The 25473-nt window shown below is 44.6% G+C and overlaps 1 protein-coding gene across 2 annotated transcripts in view; it reads right to left on the bottom strand.

The window, feature by feature from the left end:
* LOC137379607 (nascent polypeptide-associated complex subunit alpha, muscle-specific form-like) overlaps positions 1-18775 on the bottom strand; it is a 36359-nt gene extending 17584 nt beyond the window's left edge. The window contains exons 1-2 of one of the 2 annotated variants that reach the window (XM_068050673.1): positions 18709-18775; positions 18305-18389 (exon numbers count right to left, since the gene is read on the bottom strand). In XM_068050673.1, the coding sequence (XP_067906774.1) occupies positions 18305-18359 (55 nt within the window). In that variant the 5' untranslated portion in view covers positions 18360-18389; positions 18709-18775. Of the gene's footprint in view, positions 1-18304; positions 18567-18708 lie in introns of those variants that run through there. The other variant, XM_068050674.1, reaches the window with a different exon arrangement.
* Positions 18776-25473: the final 6698 nt, after the last annotated feature.

The following is a 25473-nucleotide window of genomic DNA, read 5'->3' as shown; positions in this document are numbered from 1 at the left end:
TATGAGAATTGAGGGTTGACGGGGTTGTGAGAGGGAAATGGGATTAATGCAGGATTAGTATAAATGGGTGGTTGAAGGTCAGTATGGACTTGTTGGACCAAAGGGCCTGTTTCAGTGCTGTATCTGTCTATGACAACAGAAACAGCCTATTATCAGGGGAATCAAAATGTTAGCTGCAAGTGAGATAATAGATGCAATTTTTAAATTAAGTTCATGATTGAACATCTACCAATAGCATAATTATTTAAAATTAAAGTCAGAAGCATGTTTCATATTACAGAAAGTACAGTATCATTCAGCCAATTCAAGGAACACATAAATACAAATATGTCTATTGGCACACTTCTGCTTATTTAGCATTAGTAGTTAGAGTTTAATTGAATTGATCAACTCCTTCAACTCAATGATTTGAAAACAGGCTGTTATTTTCTTATTGGGGTGTTTTATATTTAATATTTCATTGTGCAGTCAAACCTGGAACAAGGATGTGGTAGCAAATTATATGGCTTAATGTTTTCATTTCAATGCAAAGTGTATTTAAAATGAAACTCTGAATTTAGAGATGCATGCACCTTGTCCAAAAATAGATAGTGTTAGTTATCAGAGAAGAGGTGAGAATCTTAAAAGGGCTTAAAATAGGAATGAACATAAACCAAAAGCAATACACTATGGATGCAGGAAATCTGAAATATAAAAAGAAAATGCTGTTAGTACTCAGCAGGTCTGGTAGCATCCGTGGAGAGAGAAACAGAGTTAATGGGCTGGATTTTCATTACAGAGGCAGGAAACAGGAACAGGGTCTGGTTTTGGGTCAGAAAACCATCTCCTGTGGGAAACCAATTCAGATTGCAATTTTCAAATGGGTAAGCCCTTAATTAGTATGAAGATGGGTTTCCTGTCCACTCAGAGCCATTGGAATTGAAAATGGAGGATGGTCAGATCAAGTGTGCGGCTCATGTAGACACTGCACAGCAGCCATCACTGAGGTTGCTGCCTGGCGTAAGGGAGAGATCATAAGCACCAAAGGGAAACGAGATGTCACAGGGGAGCTGGAGGCCTGGCACTAGGGGTTGAGCAGACCCGGATTTCATCGATGCCGACCTGGATCTAATGCTGCAGGCCATGAGGGAGAGGAGGGAGATCCTCTTCCCAGAGGATGGCAGGAGGAGGCCACCTCGTTGTGCAGCAGGGGCACCTCTCTGTTCAGTGTTATCCCCCTCCACCCCCTCTTCCCCCTCCTGTCCCACCTCCTGCTGCTCCCCTCATGAGCTGTCACCTTCCAGGGCCTCATTGTCCTCAAGGTCCACACCTCACTGGAGGGCCATGTTATGGAGAGCACAACAGACCACCATAATTACCAAGACCCTTGTAGCAGGGTATTGGAGGGTGCTACCAGAAACCTGAGGGCCTGCTCAATGGTTGGTGTGCTGGACAGGTGGCATTGGTTGTTTTGCCTCTGTGCCTCTGTCTGGGGCTCTGGTAGAGGAGTCAGTAGCCAGCTCTTCAAGGGATTTCCCTTATCGCCGTGGATCCATCCATGCACTTTGGGGGAATGGAGTGAAGTACTGAGGCAGCCTGGACTGGTGGAGGATGAACAAGTCATGGCAGCTGCCAGGAAAGTGAGTGCACACAGAGAGGAAGGTCTTTCTGTGGTCGTGGACAGCTGGATGTTGAGGGAGTGGAAGCCCTTCCTGTTGATGGATCTCACTGGCCGGTCACTGGGTGGCTTGAAGGCGACATGGGCGCAAACGATGATGCCCTGCACCTGGGGGAATCCAACAATGGAGGCTGAACACAAAGCCCTCTGTGCCTACAGAGGCCCATCTGTGTCAAAGTGGGTGTAGTCCCCTGCCCTCCTGAAAATGGCATCCATGACCTGCCTGATGAGCTGCCGACTGCGAGATGTCATCTAGGTCCACAGCTGATCCCTGGAACAACTTGGTTGCAAAGAAATTCAGGGCAACAGTGACCTTGATAGCTGCAGGTAAGGGACTACCCTGAGGGCCGTGATGTCTCAGGTCATTGTGGCTCAGAACACAGAGGACTGAAACCATCTGCCTGGATAGGCACAGGCTCTTACAGCGCTCTGTCATTTTTGGGAAGCTGACTTTTGGGTTGTGCACCTGATGTCTTGGGTAGTGCCTTCATCCTCTTGCAGCCCCTGCTATATTCCTCTGGTCACCTGCTGTCCAGAGAGTTGCATCTGCCGCAGTTCATGCTGGCTGCTCTGTCCAATGTCGGGGTAGCCTGTTCCAATCTGAACTCCCTCAGTTGAACTTTGTGCATTCACCAGGCCAACCCCAGCTGCCCAAGTGATGCCAGCGGCCTCATGTCCCTCTCTGGTTTCCTGCTACTCACCTTGAGAAAAGCAAGTCTTACAGCCGCAGCAATGGCCACTCAGTTGCACTGCTAAAGCAGCTGCGCTTCACTTTGTGCCTTTGCACAATTTTAATCAGCCCTTTCCATAGCCCTCATGGCATCCCATTGTGTTCACGTCTTGAACGCCTGTTCTGTTCCCCCACCCCACCCCCCTGCAACCAGCTTCCTCCACGTTCCCAGCCTTTAAAAATTAAAAACTGCTGCTGACAAGTCTGTTAATGAACTCTTCAATGAGCTCAACAGCCTATTAATTGGAGGCATGCATCCAACCTGTTCCCTCCTTTCTGGTGTCCCTTTAAAAATGGTGTCACATTCTGGAGGTGGAGGGTCCCATTGCCGACCTCCAAGAATGTGATCTTCAATTTGCGCTCACCATACCCACATTCAGCGGCTTTAAAAATCCAGCCACCGTTTCAAGTCTGTAACCCTTCATCAGTTCCAGTAAAAGGTCACAGACCTGAAACACTGGCCAGGATTTTCCTGTGGGCTTCAGGACCATGCTGTCAGGCTCAAGTGGGGGTCAGAAGCCCGCACCGTGTGGGAAACAGTCGCCACCTATGATTTTCCCCGATTTGACCAATTAGTGACCAGAGGGTGGGCTTGCTGGCCAATGAAGGATGGTGGGCGACTCTTGAAGTTGGAAGGCTAATAGGAGGCCCTCCAGCTTGAAAGTAGCAGCAGGATGCCATAGCAGCTAACAGAGGGAGAGGGTGCCCCAAAATGTAGGCGTCCTCTCTCCAACCTTTTCAAATGTGAAATTTGCAGCCAGGCCACCACAGTTGGGGCGGGGGTGGGGGATTCCCCTCCGCTGGGCATCCTGTGGCTGCTGCTGAGCCCAGGCAGGCAGGGAGGGCCTCTAACCCTTCCAGAAACGCTGCCCCCCCCACCACCCCACCCCCACCCCAGATCTGCCATCAGGAGGCTGCCTCCGGGCAGCTAAACTGCCTCCTGCCGCACGTGGGAACCTGGAGGCCAACTGAAAATCCAGTTGGACTGCAACAATTGGCCTTTAGTTGCCATTAACTAGTTCAACTGGCTATCTGACCTGCTGCCCCTCCCCCCACCCCATTGCACCTCTGGAAAAATGGCCCGGGAACATGGTGGAGGTGAGGAACTGGCATGCTGGCTGGCTGCACTACTTTTAGCACCTGCCCATCTCCATTCCTGGCCCTAGCGGGGGCTAAAAATCCTGCATGTTAACTCTGTTTCTTTTTCCACAGACGCTGCCAACCTGCTTAAGGAAAGAACATAAAATGGTTGATAAGCTAAATGATTATTTCTTTTAAATATTTAAATGAAAAATCCTGTGTCACCTGACTTCCAAAACTAGTGCCAATGCAAATGGCATTAATGGACTGGATTTTTCTGTGAAGATGATGGGGAGGCTAGCAACTTTCACCATTACTCATGCACAAATCGGACAGCAATTTCCAACAAGCGCACATGCACAGTTAAACGCAAAAGTCCAGAAGTTACTGTCTGAGATGCGCTGCTCCTCTGTAAGCTGCAAGAAAATGGCATCTTGTCATTCAGCTCCCTATTCAAATGTATTGAACGGCACAAAGTTCCTGTACTGACATCATAGATTTATTGTACTTAGATTTACAGAAGGCATTTGATAAGCTGCCACATCAAAGGCATAAATGGGTCATTTTCTGGTTGGCAAGATGTAACGAGTCATGTGCCACAAGGATCTGTGCTGGGGCCTCAGTTTTTTACAATGTATATAAATAACTTAGATGTAGGGACCAAAGATATGGTTGCTAGATTTTCTGATGACACAAAGATAGGTAGGAAAGTAAGTTGTGAAGAGGACATAGGGAGGCTACAAAGGGATATAGATAGGTTAAGTGAGTGGGCAAAGATCTGGCAAATGGACTATAATGTGGGAAAATGTGAAATTGTCCATTTTGGCAGGAAAAATAAAAATGAAGCATATTGTCTAAATGGTGAGAGATTGCAGAGCTCTGAGATGCAGAGGGATCTGGGTATCCTAGTGCATGAATCGCAAAAGGTTAGAATGCAGGTACAGCAAATAATTAGGAAAGCTAACAGAATGTTATCATTTATTGCGAGGGGAATTGAAAACAAAAGTTATGCTTCAGTTGTACAGGGCATTGGTGAGAGCACATCTAGATTATTGTGTACAATATTGGTCTCCTTATTTAAGGAAGGATGTACATACATTGGAAGTAGTTCAGAGAAGATTTACTGGACTAATACCTGGAATGGGCGGGTTGTCTTATGAGGAAAGGTTGGACAGGCTAGGCTGGTATCTGCTGGAGTTTAAAGAGTAAGAGGCGACTTGATTGAAGATCCGGAGGGGTCTTGACGAGGTAGATGTGGAAAGGATGTTTCTCCTTCTGAGAGAATCTAGAACTACGGGTCACTATTTAAAAGTAAGGGGTTGCCCATTTAAGACAGAGATGAGGAGAAATTTTTTCTCTCAGGGATGTGAGTCTTTGAAACTCTCTTCCCCAAGAGGCAGTGAAAGCAGACTCTTTTCATATTTTTAAGGCAGAGGTAGATAGATTCTTGATAAGCAAGGGGGTGAAAGGTTATTGGGGGTAGGCAGGAATGTGGAGAGGTTACAGTCAGATCAGCCATGATCTTATTGAATGGCGGAGCAGGCTGAAGGGGCCAAGTGGCCTACTCCTGCTCCTAATTCGTATGTTCGTATGTATGTTCATATGTAGATATGGACTAAACTCACTGTTAAAAGTTAGGTCAAGTCATTTGTCCTTTTAAGTGTCCTTTTAATGGCATGGTCAGTCTTAATTACTGCCAAACAACATCTCTGGTATTGAAAATTAACTGTAGTAAGTGTGGCATCTAATATCTTCAGATTTTATTTATTGTTGGAGAATCTTTTTTTAAATAAATAAATTTATTTGTGGGTCCCAGTTGCCCTTAATAGGGTTCTGCACCAATCAGCTACCCTGCTGCAAACAACTTGATGTTCAAAACCCCTTGGAAAATCTATGGTCAAATGCAAGTCTAATGAACTGCTGGTGTCTTTGTTCGCCACACACAGTAAAATCAAGCCCATTGACTTTAACATAAATAAGGTTTCAGACAAGTTACAAATACTTTGAACAAATAAATCCTCAGGGAGGTATGGTATTTATCCTCAGCTGGCAAAAGACATAAAGACAATGACAGAGTGGTGTTGGTTATAATGAGTGAGATGGTGAATGCTGGGAAGCTCCTGCTAGACTGGAAATAGGGAAACATGCGGCTGAATTTTATGATGGACATTGCGACCCCAATGTTAGGCCCATATGCGAATTCCCTAGCCCACTTATGTTGTCAGCACACCTGCTGTCACAACATTCTGGGAGGCGGCCTCCTAATTGGCCATACCTGTGCTTGCCATCCTATTAAGGATGGTGGGCAGGATACACAAGGCTGGGCGCCCAGTCAGAGGGTTTGCAGCAATGTCAGGCCGGCAGCCCCACCGGGAGGGGTTGGTGCTGCTGAGGCTGGCAGGCAATTACGAGGGCGCCTCAACATGGAGGCACCCTCATTTGCCTGCATTGAAGTCAGCAAATAAAGAGGCCTGAAGCCGGTAGGGACTCAGGGTTGAGGAAAAACCCCCTCTCAGAAGTAGTGATGACGTGGTTGCAGCCTTTCATTCCTGTTACCCTGTCATTGGGGCATGGAGCCTCTAATCCCATTTCTATGGGGCTTGAAAAATCCAGCTCATGGTGTCACTTTTTGAGAAAGGATGACAAAACAGACACAGGTAACTACATAATGATCTGCCTCACATCAATAGGTACATAGGAACAGTCAGGACCGGAAAAGACCATTGCAGTCCATTTGGCTAGTCCCGGCGAAATACCAGAATTAATTATCAGCAATAAGTTTGGAATTACATCTGTGATAATAATTCACTAAATAGCAGGGAACATGGATTCAGAGGGGAAGATCCAGCCTGGTCGACTTACTTGATCTGAGATCGCAAATAGACTGGAAAAGAAATTCACATAATGTTCCCAGTCTAACCCAAAGCATGTTCTTTAATGTCCTAACTTATGGAGCAAACAACACACCACCATAATATGAAACACCCTGGAGGACTGTACTGAAGGGTTCCCCTTGATCTGTCTCTCATTTAATCTGGTGGCAATAGGAAGCATGTTACATTGGTACTCACCTGGGTTACGAGGGAGCCAGATTGGGTGATCAGAAATTGCTGCAAAGATAGCCTCGATTTCTAAGAACCATCCCGATACCTGCCTTTCAGCAGTTGAGAGTGGTGGTCTGGTCGATTGGCTCAGTATGAAGGAATCATAGTGCTACCTGGGTTTGGACCATTCACATGTTACATGACATGTGGATCATTAACCATAAATATTGCGCAAGTGAATCCCTTTACTATTCAGAAAATTGATGGTATTTTGGAAAGGGGCACACATGACGAACAGTATGTGGTCAATAACCTACACATGTGTAAAATTAGACAGCCTTCTCTGAAGAGCAATGCCCATAGGGAAAGTGATGAATTCCTCAATCCAAGAAAACAGTGCATCAGTGACTTGCTTGAGTTAGTGATGGCCACCTGAAATGACAAATGTCCCATTGTGCAGCCTGAAAGGATATTGAGGCATAAAAGTTGAAAAATGTCATCTTTTCCAGAACTCCAGGCTGGATTTTACAGATCCCTGATGTCGGGGTTCCTGGAGGGGGGGGCCCAGAAGATGCCTCTGGGAGAGGGCCACCATGCACCCTCGTGGCACCCTCACCCCCATGTCACTCGGCTCCGGGACCCTCATTTACATATTTAAAATAAATGGAAATGAATGCATTAATCATACTTACACCACCTCTTTCCATCCCGCTGCTATCTTCCTGCCGCTGGCCGGCACTCCCGTGCCTTCGGATCCCCGTCCAGGGAAACGAGGTGGAACACTTGTGGGGAGGGGGGAGGAGGTAAGTTTCTCAGTGCAGGTGGGGCGGGGGAAAGGGGTCAAAGTAACATCATTGATTTCGGGGATGGTGGGAAGGGTTTTAGGTTAAAGTTTATGTACTTGGGGGAGAAGGTCAGGTGGACAAGTTAAGTGTCTTGGGGGGAGAGGGCAAATAATCAATTTAATTGTTTTTGGGGGGTGGGAGAGGGGCAAAATAAATGTTTATATTCACTTTAGCTTTAAATATTTAAATTGAATGGTCGGGCTCAAAGCCCTTTAAAAATGGCGTCAGCACCTCCTCACAGGCAGCTGACGCCATTGCCAGGGATGGACAGCACCCCCCTCCCCTTGATTTGGGGAGCGCAGCCCACCCTGGCTATTTGAATGAGCCGCCGTTCTTAGGATCGTGACAAAGGTAAACTTGCCCTCCACGTTCTTCGCGACCTTTTCGGCAACCTTTGACACGGTTAATCCCACCATCCTCCTCCAACACCTCTCCACTGTTGTCCACCTGGGTGGGACTGCACTCACCTGATTCCATTCTTATTCCTCTAATTGTAGCCAGAGAAACACCTGCAATGGCTTCTCTTCCTACTCCCATACCATTATCTCTGCTGTTCTCCAAGGATCTATCCTTGGCCCCCTCCTATTTCTCATCTACATGCTACCCCTTGGCGACATCATCCAAAAGCACAGCATTAGTTGTCACATGGTTCCTCTGGTGAGTGCATCCAGGGCAAAGTTCACAGTACCATTGGTGGTTCAGCTCTACAGGAGGGCAGGAGGAAGATTGCAAAAGCAATAGGGATAAGGGGATTCTATAGTTAGGGTAACAGACAGACATTTCTGTGGCCGCAGATGTGACTCCTGGATGGTATGTTGTCTCACTGGATCACGAGTCAAGGATGTCACTGAATGGCTGGGGAGCATTCTGAGGGGGGAGGGTGAACAGCCAGACGTCATGGTCCATATCAGTAGGTAGGTAGAAAGAGGGATCAGTCCCTGCAACAGATTTTAAGGAGCTAGGAATGAGACTATCAAGCAGGATCTCCAAGATAGTAATCTTGTGATTACTCTCAGTGCCACACACTAGTGAGTATAGAAATAGGAGGAAAGAGCAGATTAATGTGGCTGGAGAGATGCTGCAGGAGGCAGGGCTTTCAATTCCTGCAGTGTTGGGACTGGTTTTGAGATGATGGGACCTATACAAGTGGACAGTTTGCACCTAAACAGAACCGGAACCAATGTCCTCGTGGGGTGGTTTGCTAGTGCTGTTTGGGAGGGTTTAAACTACCTTGGCAGGAGGATAAGCACCAAGATGTAGCATTAGAAAGAAGAAACAAGGTGCATGAAGGATTGGGAGAGACAAGTAGCACTAGAGTGAGAAATAGTAAGGCATTAGCTGGGGTCAGAATAAAAGGGAGTGAAATAAGGTCTAAATTAGGTTTACAATGCACGTACGTAAATACACAAAGTTTGTTAAATAAGGTTGGTGAGCTGCAGGCACAGATAGCCACATGGGAATATGATGTTGTGGCAATAACAGAGACCTAACTCAAAAAGGAACAAGACTGGCTACTAAATATTCCCTGGATACAAGGTTTTCAGGAAAGATAGGGAAGGAAAGAAAGGAAGAGGGGTGGTTGCAATGATTAAGGAGAATATTACAGTGCTGAAGAGCAAGGATGTCCTGGAGGGATGAAGAACAGAATCGATTTGGTTAGAGTTAAGAAACATTTGAGATGCAATTACACTACTGGATGTATTCTATAGGGCACCAAATAGTGGGAAAGATATATGGAGGAGCAAATTTTCAAGCTATGTTACAGAGAGGTGAATAACTATAGAGTAGTGATAATAGTAGACTTTAATTATCCGAATATAGACTGGGATAGGAAGATATAAGGGGCAGAGAGGGGGAAGAGTTTCTAAAAAGCATTCAAGAGAATTTAATAGATCAGTATGTTTCCAGCCCAAGAGAAAGGATGCATTGCTGGATCTGATTCTGGGAAATGAGGTCGGTCAAGTGGATCAGATCAGTGGGGGAACATTTAGGGAACTGTGCTCATAGTATAAGGTTTAGGTTATTTATGGAAAAGGACAAGGAACAATCCAGAGTAAAAATACTTAACTGGAGGAGGGCCAATTTCAGTGGGATGTGTATGGATATGTCCCAGGTAAATTGGAATCAAAAAATTTGCAGACAAAATGATAAAGGAAAAATGGGTTGCCTTTAAAGAAGAGATGGTTCAGGTACAGTTGAGGTACATTCCTATGAGGGGGAAAGATAGGGAAACCAAAGACAGAGCTCCCTGGATGATGAAAGACATTGAGAATAAAATGAAGCAGAAAAAGGAAACATTCGATAGATGTCAGGTTGCGGAAAACAGAAACATTTTGTCGAAGCTTTTTGTCTTGCACTCATCAGGACAATATCACAAGAATACCAATGTAAGGGAAAGCAACAAATTTATACTATATGAGAAGAGAGTGCTGAATAGTTGGCAAATGGACTCTGATTGATAGAGGCGTGCCATGGTGAATGTACCAGTTTATGGTGACTGACAGTTAACTGCCAAGCTTTGTTTGAAATTTAAACCAGGCAGCTTGACGCTGATTGGTCAAGGTTTTGCCATGTGGAATGAACCAGCGAATGGCTGTCACTTATTTTGTTTAGCTGAACAGGTGCAATGTGTGTACATGTTCTTTCTGTCTGCAAAGAACAGTGCCCTGTGTATTAATATATGTAGCCTCCAGTATGCACAAATGCGCCACACTGCGAGTCCGACTGACAATCTTAAATTGGTTGTCAGCGTAATTCTTAGCACATTGAGGATTATTTAGTAAATGTTGTCCAATCATGGAATCACACCTAATGTTGGACACTGTGTGTTGTGTTTTGCAAGCACGGGCTGGTTGGGTACGGTCTGTACCTTGCCAGTTGCGAACAGCGAAAGGCGTATGTTGTTTGATACAATCCGCCATTCTTTGGGACTTAGGGCCTATATACCTAGCATCACACTGGTATTGAAATTCATCTATCACATTACTCATCTGTGTGATAGGCAGAAAGACTTTTTGGCTTGACGGCAGCATCCTGTCAGTGTTGTTACTGCATAATAGCAACGTGAAACAGCTAGCTTCACCTGTTGCTCAAATATTTGGGAACGTTACCCTTCCAGAGTAATCTGAGGTAGACTGGGCACTGTGAAGTCATCGTGAAAGGGAATGTAGTTGAGATACTGGATGGGCTAACAATTGATAAAGAGAAGATATTAGAAAGGCTACCAATAAAGTTGATAAGTCACCAGGACCAGATGGGATGCATCTGAAGATGCTGAGGGAAGCAGGGGTGGAAATTGTGGAGGCACTGGCCATAATCTTCCAATACTCCTTAGATACAGGGGTGGTGCCAGAGGACTGGAGAATTATAAATGTTACACACTTGTTCAAAAAAGGGTGTGAGGATAAACTCAGCAACCAAAGGCTAGTCAGTTTAACCTTGGTGGTGGGAAAGCTTTTTAGAAAAGATCATCTGGGACAAAATTAACATTCATTTGGACAAGTGTGAACTAATTAAGGAAAATCAGCACAGATTTGTTAAAGGCGAATTGTGTAGAACTAACTTGATCTTTTTGATGAGTTAAAGGGAGCGTTGATGAGAGTAATGCTGTTGATGTGGTGTATATGGACTTCCAAAAGGTATTGGATAAAGTGACACGTGCCAGCAAAGTCGAAGCCTGTGGAATAAAAGGGACAGTAGTGGCATGGATACAAAGTTGGCTGAAAAACAGGAAACCGAGTAGAGAAGAACAGTTGTTTTTCAGATTGGAGGAGGGTATACAGTTGGGTTCCCCCAGGATCGGTACTAGGACCATTGCATTCCTTCATATATATTAATGACTCAGACTTGGGAGTGCAAGGCACAATTTCAAAATTTGCAGATGACACAATATTTAAAAGTATTGTGAGGAGGATAGTGATAGACTTCAAGAGGACATAAACTGACTGGTGGAATGGATAGACATGTGGTAGATGAAATTTAATGCAAAGAAGTATGAAATGATACATTCTCATAGGAAAGATGAGGAGGGGCAATATAAAATAAAAGGTACAATGCTAAAGGGTGTGCAGGAACAGAGATACCTGGAGCTATATGTGCACAAATCTTTGAAGGTAGGAAGGCCAGTTGAGAAAGTGGTTGTTAAAGTATATGGGGTCCTGGGCTTTACAGAGGCACAAAAACAAGGAAGTTATGATGAACCTTTATAAAACACTGGTTTGGCCTCAGCTAGAGTATTGTGTCCCATTCTGGGCATTGCACTTTAGGAAGGATGTGAAGGCTTTAGAGAGGGTGCAATAAAAGTTCACGAAAATGGATCCAGGGATGAGAGACTTCAGTTACAAGGATAGATTGGAGAAGCTGTGGTTGTTCTGCTCAAAGAGAAGGGTTGAGAAGTAGAGGACATCGATTTAAGGTGATTGGCAAAAGAGCCAACAGCAACATGAGGAAAAACATTTTTGCGCAGCGAGTGGTTAATGTCTGAAATTCACTGCCTGAGAGTGTGGTGGAGGTAGATTCAATTGTGGCTTTCAAAATAGAACTGGATAATTATCTGTAGAGAAAATACTTGCAGAGCTATGGAGAAAAGGCAGGGGATTGACACTAGCTGATTTGCTGTTGCAGAGAGCCAGCACAGACAGAATGGGCTGAATGGCCTTCTGTTCTATGACCATTCTATGATTCTTTCTATGATTCTATGCATGCTGATGATACCCAGCTCCACCTCATCACCTGCTTTCTTGACACCTCCACTGTGTCTATGTCTAGACATCCAGAACTGGATCAACATAAATCTCCGCCAATTAAATATTGGGAAGATTGAAACTGTTGTTTTAAGTCTCCGCTCCAAACTCCGTTCCCTAGCTACTGACTCCATCCCCTTCCCTGGCAACTGTCTGAAACTAACGCAGACTGTTTGCAACCTTGGTGTTATATTTGCCCCCGAGATGACCTTCTGACCACATATCCGCGCAATCACTAAGACCACCTATTTCCAGCTCCATAACATCACCTGACTCTGTCCACGTCTCAGTTCATCTGCTGTTGAAACCCACATTCATGCCCTTGTTAGCTCTGGACTTGATTATTCCAACATACTCCTGACTGGCCTCCCACATTCTATCCCTTAAACTTGAGGTCATTCAAAACTCCTTACTTGCACCAAGTCCCATTCATTTATCTCCCCTGTGTTCACTGACCTACATTGGCATCTGATCAAGCAATGTCTCGATTTGAAATTTTCACCCTTGTTTTCAAATCACTTCATGGCCTTACCCCTCCCTATCATTAATTTCTGTGTTAACCAAGAATTCTGCATCTAACAGGCTTAAAACTCTCCATTTAATGACATTTTCTTCAGACTATTTTGAAGTGACACTCAAACTATTTCTAAAACATTATTGGACTGCAAACCTCACTTCTTGTGGAGGCTGGGCCTTTATGTTGTATTTCACAATATATCTATTTCCCAAGCTGTCAGCAGCTCGCTAATGTCACTCAGGTAAGTACACAGTGGGGAATGCTTCTGCAGTGAAATTGACAGGCTGGGAAACCTTTGATCGGTGAAACCGAAGAGCTCTAGCCATGGCCAGGTGAAAGACTGCTGCTAACAGCACACTTTCTCAGGGAATGCTTTCAGTGCTTGACAGGTGATTGCCAACTTCTTGGAAGGCACTTCACCTGTCTTGCACTTCACTCACCTTCATTTGCACTTCCCTGCTGCCAGCCTTCACCATGGCATGGGAGCAACATAAGCACTTCTTGCTTCTACCTCGCACTTCTGATAGAGAACAGGAGCAGCAGCAACACCAACATAAACAGCAGGAGCAGCAGCAGCACCAACTGCCTTCTTCTCAGCCATATGCTGCTCCACAGGGTGGGGGATGGGAGGTGGTGGTGGACACAAAGATCCAGCTCCAAGAAGGTGAGGCCCCCAACACAGGATCTATAGGGAGAGGCTCAGTTCTCTCAACATGTCTAAGAACCAGTGTCTCAGGAGGCTCAGGCTGTCATGGCAAGCTGCTGCTTAAATCTGCAGCATCCTGAAAGAAGACCTCCTCCCGGTTGAACAGGCGATGATGCATTACCAGTGTCTATCAAGGTGCCTCTCACTGGAGGGCCTCCCACCACTCACTCCTCTCAAACAACCCCCCCCCACCACCACCCCCTCACCACCGGATCTCTCCTATTCCCTGAAGTTGTGTGCTCTCTCCTCCTGCAAGAAGGGAAAGGAGAGCATTAAGAACATTAGAAATGGCTTGTGTGGATAGCAGGGAAGGACATTTGTGGAGGGTGACTCTAAGGGATGGGTGCAAGAGGACAATTGGATGAGAGTGAGTGGGAGTGTTGACTGTTCAGATGGGGATGTGAGGTGCCTGCAGAGAGAGAAATGAGTGCAGCTGCAAAGTGTGCTGTTCTGAGGAGTGCTGTGCAGGAAAATGATGGGCAAGTCAGAGCATGGGGCTTGATACCTGAAATTGGTATGCCAGTCACCTATCCTGCCCTCCTGAGGTCCTGGATCCTCATGGTGCACTGTCTCCAAGTTGGAGGGAGCACACTTCTGCTGCTGACTTGCTCAGCCACTTCCATCCACACTTCTTGGTTGGAGAGGTTGTACTGTTCTTCCTGTCCTTGCAATAGATCAGCTCACTGCAGCCCCTCAATCCCACAACAGAACCTCCAGGTAGGAGTGATAGACCCAGCCTTCCCATGTCTCCTCTCTATTCCTGTGGTTGCTGCAGCCTGAAAAATCCAAGTGCTGGTGAGCTTTTCTGACAGATGCTGTGGTCCCTTTAAATAGAAATCCCTCCCTTGACAGAATGGACACATCTGCCTGCCTGTACCTCTCTAATTGGTCAGGGACCCCGAAGGTGGGATGTTAGTTGCTTTGCTGTGGTAAAGAGCAGTGCTAGGTGCACTGAGCAGAGTCGGGTTCCAAATCTGAAAATGGTCTCGGCGTTCCAACAGGGACTAAGGTGGTAAGATTCCAGCCTCTGATCTTGAAGGACTCTCCCCAATTCCACACATTCTGGTGGGCCCAAAGACAGCTTAACTGCTGGAGTCGCACTGCCAAGGTTTTTCTGGGCTATTCAGAATGACATTTATCTGCAAAAGGCTTTTGAAACGTGAGCATTGGCTTTTCGTTAAATAATTCTGAGAAACAAGTAAAGAGATATTGTAAAAGGCCGGAGTGTGTGAGTTGGGTGGACAAAATGGTACCGGTGCTTACTGGGAAATTATATACAGCACACTTGCTTAGGCTACAAGTTTCGGCTTCAGGCTATAGAGTCTCAGATCTGAGCAAACTTATCATTACCATGTCCAAGCTTTCAGGAGAAATCTTCCAATAAAAATATTAATGTCATGAAAGTCAACTTAATAGTTATGTTCAATCACATTACTGTGAAATTTTATTTTTAATGTCTTTTTATCTATAGCCCCTATCTTGAACATGGGGCAATTCTCCTCTGTAGATAAGGTCCTTCAGGAACTTTCCTAGGATTGGGGCTCATTAACTATGTATGGCAGACTCCCAGTGGGATTCCTGCCATCAAAAGATCATCCACTAGTGCAGTGTAGCCCAGATGTCATAGGAAAATCCAGCAAGGGTCCTTAAAGGGACAGAAGAGCCCCAAAGACCTGAAACCAAGACCCACGATTGGCTTTTGCAAGGACTATAACCATCAATAGGGAAGTCACTGAAGGCAGAATAGATGGAATGGAGCTTCTACAAGGTCCTCTACCGCTATAGGAGGACCTCAGTTACAACTGATTTCAGAGCCCATCCCCTCCCTCCCCTGGCTGGCTCTAGGCAATGATGGTAACAGAGGCAGGAAGGAGATGAATCTGTTGGAACTCGCGGACCCACTCATCCGCCCATCACAATTTGCTTTCGATGAACAGAGAAGGAGTGGGGGGTGGGGGGTGGGGGGGGAGGGAAATCCTGGTGAGAGTGGTGGGGTGGCTATAAGCCTCAGTACCCCATTTCCCACCATTTCTGCTACAATCCAAACCCTAACCTGGGCAAGATCATAGTGGAAAATATCCCTCCCCTACAAATATGAATTACTGAGAAAGCAAATAAGCAAAGGAAGTGTTTTTGAAAATTGTTTTGTGCAGTTTGCTTGATTCACTTTCTCCAAGATATTAGTAGGTCTTCATGATTCATTATTCAGGATTTCATATTTAGCACTTTTTCACTGTTAGTCCTTGTTACCACTTGTCTTACATGTCCTTGTTACCACTTGTCTTACATGTCCTTCCATTTACCCTGCCCTATTTGCTGCTCTCTTACTTTCAGGCAATCAACAAAATGTGATGGGAAAAGTGTAATGATAGAAATCTGGTGTTACAGGAAATAAATGTCATACAACAGGAGGAGAGTGCAGATGCAAGGTGTTTAATATATAACTAGTTGCCATGGTGTTGAACACAGCATGTCAGAATGAACGGATGTGTTTAATTGAAGCAGGGTTAGAGGATGGAGGTGGGGGGTGGGGAGGTGGTGACTGGGGGTGGTATTTGGATCCAGACGTGGAAGGGAGGAGAGCATATGGGAAGAGGAGAATGGGGAAGAAAGGAGGGAGACAGGAAGAGGAGAGGGGTGTAGAGGAGAGGAGAGGAAGCAGAAAGCTGAGGGACAGGACTGAAGGAGGGGTGGAGAGCAGGAGAAGAGATTTAGATGGCAAGGGAAAGAGGTGAGGGAAGAAAGAAAGATGCAGTAGGGGAGAGGGTGAAGGTATGGTGAGAGGAGGAGGAGGAGGGAGAGGGGTGGGGAGTAGCTGTAATGTTAGTGCTAAGTGCGAATACTAGACATTCCTGGCCAAACTTTTCTGGTGGTGAATCTGATGGATAAATGTTAGTCCCAACATTGGAAGAGCCACCAGCTCATATTCAAGTAGTTTCATGGGATCTTTAACATCTACCTGAGCAGGTAAAAGGAGCCACCCTTTATCATCTCATCTTAAGAACGGCACCTCCAACAGTGCAGTACCCTTTCAGTACTGCACCAAAGTGTAAGCCTTGATTTGATGCTAACTAAAGAAAATTCTGAGTTTGTACTGCTTTAAGTCTTGTTATTGTAATTGAAATTTGCTAACAAAAGCCATCCACTAACCATGATCTTCACCTTACAGAAGTAAACCACTCTGAAATACTAGTGGCCCTATTTCATTATTTTTCCACAATAAACAATAAATACCTTTTCCATATATTTTTATGACTACAAACTAAATGGTCATTTCTAGCAATGCAATTTCATCAATAGAATTGCCAGAAGGCTAGCCAATCATAACACATCCATAATATTTCTCACAGCTAAATAGCTATTTAATCAATATAAATGACAAAAAAATGTAGTAATCCAGTTGTGGAAGATGTAATTATTGTGTTTAATGGGTCCATGTAAAATGTAAAAGACCCTGAATATAGTAAAATATCAATTTGATCTGAAATTAAGTAAGTTACTGAGAAAGAAAATAATATTCTTTAAATGGCCCAGCAACTCCGGGGCATCTGTTCTGCTAGTTCAAGGTTATTGGAGCAGAACCCCCGTCTGTTCTAGTCCAAAACACTTGCCCTGGGGTATTAGAAGACAGAGGGGCCCACAGGCGCTGTGTACTAGGTGCTGTCAGGCGCTCCTGAGTCTAAATAAATCCCCAAAAATGTCTGCAGATCCCAGTCGGTTTCTGACAATAGGCATCAATAGGCCTTTTAGTAGTTCAATTGGCTACCTCCCCCCACCAACAACCGCCTGCCCCCCCCCCCACCCACCCCCGTCTCTGGAAAAATGACCTGGGGGTGGGATGGAACTAGGAACCTTCATACTGACCAGCGCTATTTTTAGCACCTGCCTGATTCTGTTCCCAGCCCTGGCAGGGGCTAAAAATCCTGTCGTGAAAGTTAGTGATAATTTGAAATCTTTTGTTTTGTTAAGATGAATAATGCCATATTTTACCTAAATTTCTCAGGCCTCCTACCAGAACATTGGAGCCCCTGGAAAACAGTGGAGACCTAGTTGCATTGGGTCTTCACCATTTCGAGGAGTGTTTGACTTGCTTTGTAAGGTTCAGGGCCAATGTTCCCTCTAACCTCTGCTAGCTGTGCACTACTGACTTGTTGCACTGTGTGGTCCCTTTAAGATTTATACACAGTTGCACATGTGCGCACCTTAAAGGAAACATTGCTTGTGCGCAGCCTGTTGGTTCCCTGCATGGCACATTCCTGATTGTTGCGCAGCCGCACACCCTCACATCTTGGAGGGAACATTGTTCAGGACCTCTGTCCATCACTTGCATGGTAAATGCTGTCAGGGGATGGAGACTCCGTACACCAGGGGTTCCTAGTGTGGTGGCTCAGTCAGAGCCCAGTGTAGCTGTTGAGACTGCTACATCAAGTGAATTGAAGTGTATTGGCTTCCACATTGGTGAATGTGGGGCCCACTGGAAGCAGCTGGAGATCTGGAAAAAGCACCCAATTTTTGTTTACAATGATTGCGCCCTCACCACCCCCTCAACCATAACACTGGGGATGAGCAGTAAATGGTCATGGTTAGGGGAGGATCTGGTAACGCCACCTCAAATAGTGTACATGCACGGTAATGTGGTGGCACTTGTGCCTGCCTGTTCCTTACAAATTAGATGCTTTCCCAGTGATGGTGAAAATGCTGGGATCACATCCAATCGAAACGTAGGGCCCTGCAGTTCAATACTAGTTTTTATTTAGATCCATTTCATCATACTCCCTCCCATGCTTGCACAAGTTTCTCATAATTGACCATTTTTGCTTTGTCAACCCATTTTAGGATGGGAGAAGACAACTTAGTGTAATTGTTCAAAGAATCAAAATAATCCATTATAATTTTCTACTACTTACTCCATCTATAGATCTATTTTTTCATTAAAAATTAACACAGAGGAAAATATCATCCCGGATGCCTCGCTGAAATTACCTGCAGCATCAATGAAGAACCTTGCGCTGATCAGGAAAATGATCTCCAATATCATGTTTGTATCATGAAGCTCTTTTCTCGTAGCCTGAAAGAAAAATGCTCCACATTAATATGACTTTAAATATAATTAATGCAAAGAGAGAGAACTTTCAATCCCATTCCTATGTCTTCCTTCAGTTGCACAGTGTGACAGTTTACATTGGGAATTATATATACATCAGCTTCTGCACCACATTTGGAACCACAGAAATCAGATACAATTGGTAGACCAACACTGATGTCAAAATAATTGCAAGCCAGGATTTGCTTCTTATTGGAACTGAGAGAAAGAGGGGGTGGGGCTGGTGGAGATTCCACAGACAGCACTATAACTGTAGGGCACAGTCAGTAATGCAAACACTCACAATGTTTCCCAAGCTTTTTAATCAGATCGTTAATCAGTGCATTTTTCAAGATAGATTAAGTTGAAAGCTTTGACTCTCGTAACATGAAGCTAGGAACAAGACCTCAAACAAAAGGGCAGCATAGTTTAACAAGTGCTTTTAAATTTATTCTGACTGTGATGTCTCTCCTTATTTTAGGCATCAGTAGCTAGTTAACTATTTAATAGCCTGACATACTGTGTAAACAGAATCTGAGAACAAACTGTTTCTATTCAGCACAGAAGCCATTGAAAAGCACATCATGAAATGAAGGAAAGTAATAATTAACCATGATGTCAGTGCATTTTTTATTTCATGGTTACTGTCAGTGATCATCTTATTTTCACTTGAGTGTGTTTAAATTTTCGCTGAAATGTGGACAATTGACTTAAACCTGGAAAGTAACGAGGAGATGCATTTAGAAGAATAAAGCCATTTGCAGAAGTTATAACATTTGTGCTGTAGTAGGCTTGACCTCCAATGGATAGTAGTGGGGAAAAGGGGAGAGTTGATACAGAAGCCAGTGACCAATGAGCAATAAAATGAGACCATAAATCAGTTAGTCTGGATCAGTGTTTGGACATAAAGGGATTATATGAAAACGCATGAATTTTTAGAAAGAGATAAAAACCAAGAAGCACATTCCTTTTTAAAAGGCAAATTCCACCTGCCTACCTTCTTATAATATTACACAATCCCTTTCCTCTTCCAAAATTCACCTAATTGCCTGCTGACCCCTTTTATACTGTCTGTTTGAATGGCCTTCCCAAAATAACTTCCCACTTAACAATGAGCAATTTATCCCATTTTGTCAAAGTTATAATTTCACTAGAAAATAACTAGCTCCATTTAGGTAATTAATTCATTAATTAACATATTTAAATCCAGCTCCCGTTGCCGGGAGGTGGGGGGGGGGGTTGCCACCACGAGGCCCTGCCGCCACCGGTAATATGGGGTGGGGCCTTCCAAACATCGAAGCCCATGGCAGGCCTCTCCTGCAAATATTTTCCAGGTTCCCCCGCCATGACCCCCGATGTTGGCAGTCCGGTAAAATTCAGCCCATTGTGTCAGTCCTTCAGCTAGGATGTTACATTGCTATATTTTGGAAACAATCTCAAGATACCAAACTCTTGCTGGAATTGCCATCCTGCTTCTCCTTCTCCCAGAAGTAACATTGAATCAGCCCAAGTGAGAAGAGGGACTAGGTAGAGAAATTAGAGGGAAACTAAACACTTTTGTGTTCTTCTACTCAGGGGTTCAGAATTATATTGGCAGAAGCCTAGGAATAGGTCAATCATTCATTTTCCCAGCTGCAGAATGGTGTACAATGCAGGAGTGCAAGAGAATTAATAACAAAGGAGGAGTTCATACATTAAACAAACTGTAGTGATGCTATCAAATGTATTCCTTAAAATGTATAGAATAATTTTTTGGATGCTGTACAACACAGTGGCATAAATATTCTGGTGTTGGCAGTGAGGCAATAGGACTGGAAAGCAGTGAGCATGATGCTAATCAATTTACCACTAGGCTGACCTTCTCAGATTAGTCCTAATGAATTATTTACAGTAACCTCTCAGCCCCGATCGCAAACGTTAAAGGGCTTTTATCCTTTAGACTGACTATACGTGTGTAAGCATTGAATCTTCAGCCATTACAAATCCTGTACAGGACAAAAAAAGGCATCCGACCATGACTGGTTGAAATGTGGAGGCAGTAAACTGAGACTGTGGACAAGCAATGCCGTGGTGCAACAGCTGAACAGCCTGTCGATGGCTGACAAAAGTGGAGATGCTGTGGTATGTGTAGTATAAGGGCCTGAAGGGGTTAATGTTTGAGACACTGAAAATAACCCCCCCCCCCACTGTAGTGATGATGGATAATAGTCACTTGGAAGAAGCTTGACGCAGCATGAGATGTGCTGGCTAGATAGGCTTGTGGAGAGTGTAAATAATTATATGCATATAATAGAAGAGTTATTCTGTAGCCCTACATAGACTCTGAGACTTCTGTAGACAACACTCAATCTACGCTACCACAACACAGTATGAGATGGATGTGAGTATTTGGTATTTATTATCTATGTCCAAGCATGATTGACCCTAATACCCTTGGTCTGTGAGTAGCCATCTGTCCAATCTTCCCAGTCCTTTAAAAGAGGGGGATCCCATCGCCAAGATCTTCTAGCCAATCAGAGGCCTGGCAGCTCAGCGGTCTCAGCAGCGCGACCGGGAGCGGTGGCCACTGCTGGGACTGCACCCAGCTAGAAGAGGCAACATGGACACCCGCCTCAGAAGCAGGTAAGCGGGGGCAGGTTTGTCAAGGCCAGTCAGGCAGGCCTTTGCGAGGGGTTGGTGGGCAGGGTGTTGGTGAGGGCAGGGTGGGGTGTTGGCACGGGGGGAAGCCTTTGTGGCCAGGGAGTCCTCTTTGGGCCACAGATTGCCCAAGCAGGAGGGCAACCCCAGCCAGCAGGGAGGCTGCTTGTTTCTGCTGGGCGATCTCCCCACATGGTGAGGGTCCCACCAGCTGCTGCTGGTAAAATGCCACCAATGGTGGCAAGAGGCCCCGAAGCTGTTATTATTTGGCTGCATCAAGGACCTCAGTTGACTTGTGGGTGGGATGGCTGTTCTCGACCTTCCCCAGCCCTGACAAAATTCAATGGCATCTGCAAGGCAACAGGCACTCCGTTCCCTGCCTTCTCTCACCATTTTATGGGCCCCGTGCCTTCCTGCCCATCCTGAGAGGGCTGATAATATTCAGCCCATAGATTCTACCTGACCGAAAACAAGAAGAGGTGCCAAACCTGACAATCATCAGATGTATGCCAGTAGAAAATTAAGTGACCCTTATTAGGCCAACAGGTGGAGCAAATGTTCTTCTTTCCTTACCCTGAATGGATATTATGACAGGTCTTTAAAGTTAATGAATCACACCAGATTACTTATGTGGAAAAATATTTTGGATCATTGGAAGGACCATAGAGGAACTTATGTCAGCTCTCAGCTGACAGAGAATGTAATAGGTGGAGTTTGGGGTAGCCCGGGAATGCCCTTGACACACTGCCAAATCTGCGTTTTGTCATAGTTTTGTGTCCTCCTACTCTGGAACTTGGCTTGTACCTCATATAGGACAGAGCCCCAAGGGTTCCATCTCAAATTTCACTTCACCCAGCACCACTCTATGCTCTCTGTGGCCCCTAGAATTTTGGCTCCTTAGAGATCAAGTAATTTGGAGGGCTGCAAGTGAAAACACACTCTACTTCAGATTGTGGCACCAATGCCATGGCTTATTAGTTGCCACTCATGTTATGTTGACTGGTTCGGTGTTGCTGAGAGATTTTGATTTTAAAAAATGAAGCTGGTTGAAAATTTACTGCAAAATCTTTTTAAAGCATTAAGAACTGACGTTTTCCCGGAAAGTAAATGATGCTTTCTAGTTTTGAAATTCCATCCCTTGATTGGCAGCATACAATGGGAGGCAACACAAAGAAGGGAAAGGATTTTGCAGTTTAATGAGGCAAGCATGGAAGAATTGCCATGATGCTACACCCACATTGGCTAACAGATGTTGAAAAACAGCTGGATGCATTGGGTGGCAGTAAATAGCAGAGAAACTGAATTCCATACATGGATAGAGTGTTGGAAAAAGTCCACAGAACTCCTCAGAAGGAGCATGGTAAGGCATTGGATAATGATGCTTTTCTCCAAGGAGAAGGTGATTGTTATGTGCACTTCAACACATTCTGTCCCTCACGATTTCTCCCTTCTTTGCTTGTAAAAGTCTCCTGTCTTCATTTTTCTAAATCTTCTATTAGCTCAAGTCATTCTCACAGCACAAGTATGTCCGCTGCAAAAGCTTTAGTGCCTCCTCATCCACATAAAACATGCATACATGTCACACATGGTCACATGCATACAATCAATAATACATTCCACTTTGGGAGGCCTGTCACATGGCAGAATTGCAGTGCTGTCTTGTACCGTTGACTGTTTTCTATTGGGAAAGGGATGAAGATTTTAAAATGGCATCTGTTCCTGGCTTATGCATCACAAGTTAGCATCTTGCTTGATAGAATCAGTAGCACAAAAATTCAAGATGGTGGTCACCTTGACAGTGACTAGCAGAACGATCTCTGTTGTGAAATTTATTTGACATTCTGGCTGAAGCAGACAACATAATTCTATGACCATCTCAATGGTGAAGTGTAAGAACATAAGATATAGGAACAGCAGTAGGTCATATGTTCCCTCAAACCTGCTCTGCCGTTCAACAAGATCATGGTTGAACTTCTATGTCAACTTCACTTTCTCTCGATTGCCTTAGTGCTCAAAAATCTATTGATCTCAGTCTTGAATGTGCTCATCGACGGGACATCCATAACCTTCTGGGGTAAAGAATTCCAAAGGTTCACAACCCTCTGAGTGAAGAAATTTCTCATCTCAGTCCGAAATGATTGACCCCTTATCCTGAGATTATAACCCCTAGTTCTTGGTGCTCTAGCCAGGGGAAACAACCTCTCAGTCAGGCCCTCTGAGAATTCTATACATTTCAATGCGATCACCTCTCATTTATGGGTGGCACAGTGGCACAGTGGTTAGCACTGCAGCCTCACAGCTCCAGGGACCTGGGTTCGATTCTGGGGTACTGCCTGTGTGGAGTTTGCAAGTTCTCCCTGTGACCGCGTGGGTTTTCACTGGGTGCTCCGGTTTCCTCCCACAGCCAAAAGACTTGCAGGTGATAGGTAAATTGGCCATTGTAAATTGCCCCTAGTGTAGGAATATGGGATTACTGTAGGGTTAGGATAAATGGGTGGTTGTTGGTCAGCACAGACTCGGTGGGCCGAAGGGCCTGTTTCAGTGCTGTATCTCTAAATAAAATAAATTTTTTTTAAAAATTCCCTAAACTCCAGAGAATATAGACCCATCCTACTCAATCTCCCCTGGTAGGACAGCTGTCTCAGCCCAGGATGAGGTGTTAAAGGAGAATCTTGTCATATATTCAGAAAGATGCATTTTGTTGTTATGAGATAAAAAATAATTGGATGCACCTATCAGCAATGGCTCAGGCATCATATCTGAACAAGGCTCAGTCAATCTCCAAAGTCCTCCTCATAAACATTTGAGGACAGATGCCAAAGTTGAGAGAGCAGTCCCACAGACTAGTCAAACTACATCCCGACATAATCATACTTACAGAATTATATTTATAAGCCAACATCCAAGCCTCCTCCTTGGATATACCCTGTCCCACTAATGGATAGACACTTGGTATATGGTCTGGTAGAGGTAGCCCTGAGAGTCCTTAACATTGACTCATGGCTTGTTATCAAACTGATTACCACCTACATTCCTACATTACAACAGTGACTATACTTCAAAAAGTACTTAACTGGCAGTTAAGGGATGTCTTTGGGATGTCTGGGGATCATTTAAGGTGCCGTATAAATGCAAATCTTTCTTTCACCACAACTCAGTGCTGTATATGACTCTGACTCTATGACTCCTCAACTGATGAGTCAACTCTCCTTCATTTGGAGGAACAATTGAAGGAAGCAAGGGCATTGAATGTCCTTTAGGTGGGGATTTCAATGTCCACCACCAAGGATGGCTCAGTATTAAGAACACTGACCAAGTTGGCTAGTCCTGAAATACATAGATACCAGACTAGGCCAGCTTCATTTGGTGAGATCTCTGTGGCCTGTGGATATTGTATTTTCGCAGGGTGGAAGCTCAACATTCATGGCACATTTCTCTCTCATAATTTCTGAATGGGAGCTAGAATTCTCTGTCCCATTCTATCCAGTTGCCATTGTATACTCTGGATATTGCAGTTGCGTTGAACCAGTTCCCATAATGTGATATTAGCTTACACGCACAAAATTTGTCCTCATCATTTGAATGTTCCAGCAACCAAGCACATATAAAATGCCCAATTCAAGCTCTAGGCTCCAAACATAATAGCAGACTTATCTAAGGGAAACTTCTTGCAGGCATTTCTAGAATTAATTAGCCAACTATATTAGCAAATTTAGCAGTGAATGTTTTCTTTTTCATCCATTACATTTTGTATTATATTAAGATTAAGGGAGAGTTAATACATGTTTTTACCTGTACCTGGAAAGTTCTTGAATTGGTATAGTCACAAAATGAAAAGTCCTATTACTGAGCCTTGGATTATTGAATCGCCTGGGCACAGCATGTAGACGAAAATTGGATGGCTGTTGTTTGGGGATGGGGTGAGTGGTTGGATGGTGATGTGGAGGGGAGGTGGAAATATCTGGATTTTCCACCCTTTAATCAAAGTACATTAAGAGGGATATAATGATCAGGACTGAACTACCTGGGGTATTGGTGCTGCATTACCACTGACATCCTTAAAGATTCAGATGCCTTGACACAGTCATATAATGTTACAGTACAGGCAGGCATCTATAATGGTTGTCTGCTGTGCCATACACAATATTGCCTTGCAATGAACTTGAAGGTCTCAATCATTACGATACTAGATCAATGATAGAGCAGCTCCTGCACCTAAAATCTCTTGACTAATGTAATGAAGAATTGTGCCTCTGAGTTCCAGTACCAGACCTCAGACACTGGGTGGTATCAGTGTGCTTTCTAAATTATGATCCATGTTTTCAGGACTCATTGGTAGAATCAGTATTGATGCTAATAAAAACAGAAAATGCTGGAAATACTCGGCAGGTCAGGCAGCATCTGTGGAGAGAGAATCAGAATTAACCTGTCA

Source organism: Heterodontus francisci, chromosome 18, assembly GCF_036365525.1.
Source record: "Heterodontus francisci isolate sHetFra1 chromosome 18, sHetFra1.hap1, whole genome shotgun sequence".
Lineage (NCBI taxonomy): Eukaryota > Metazoa > Chordata > Chondrichthyes > Heterodontiformes > Heterodontidae > Heterodontus > Heterodontus francisci.
This window is presented reverse-complemented; position numbering and strand designations above follow the sequence as displayed.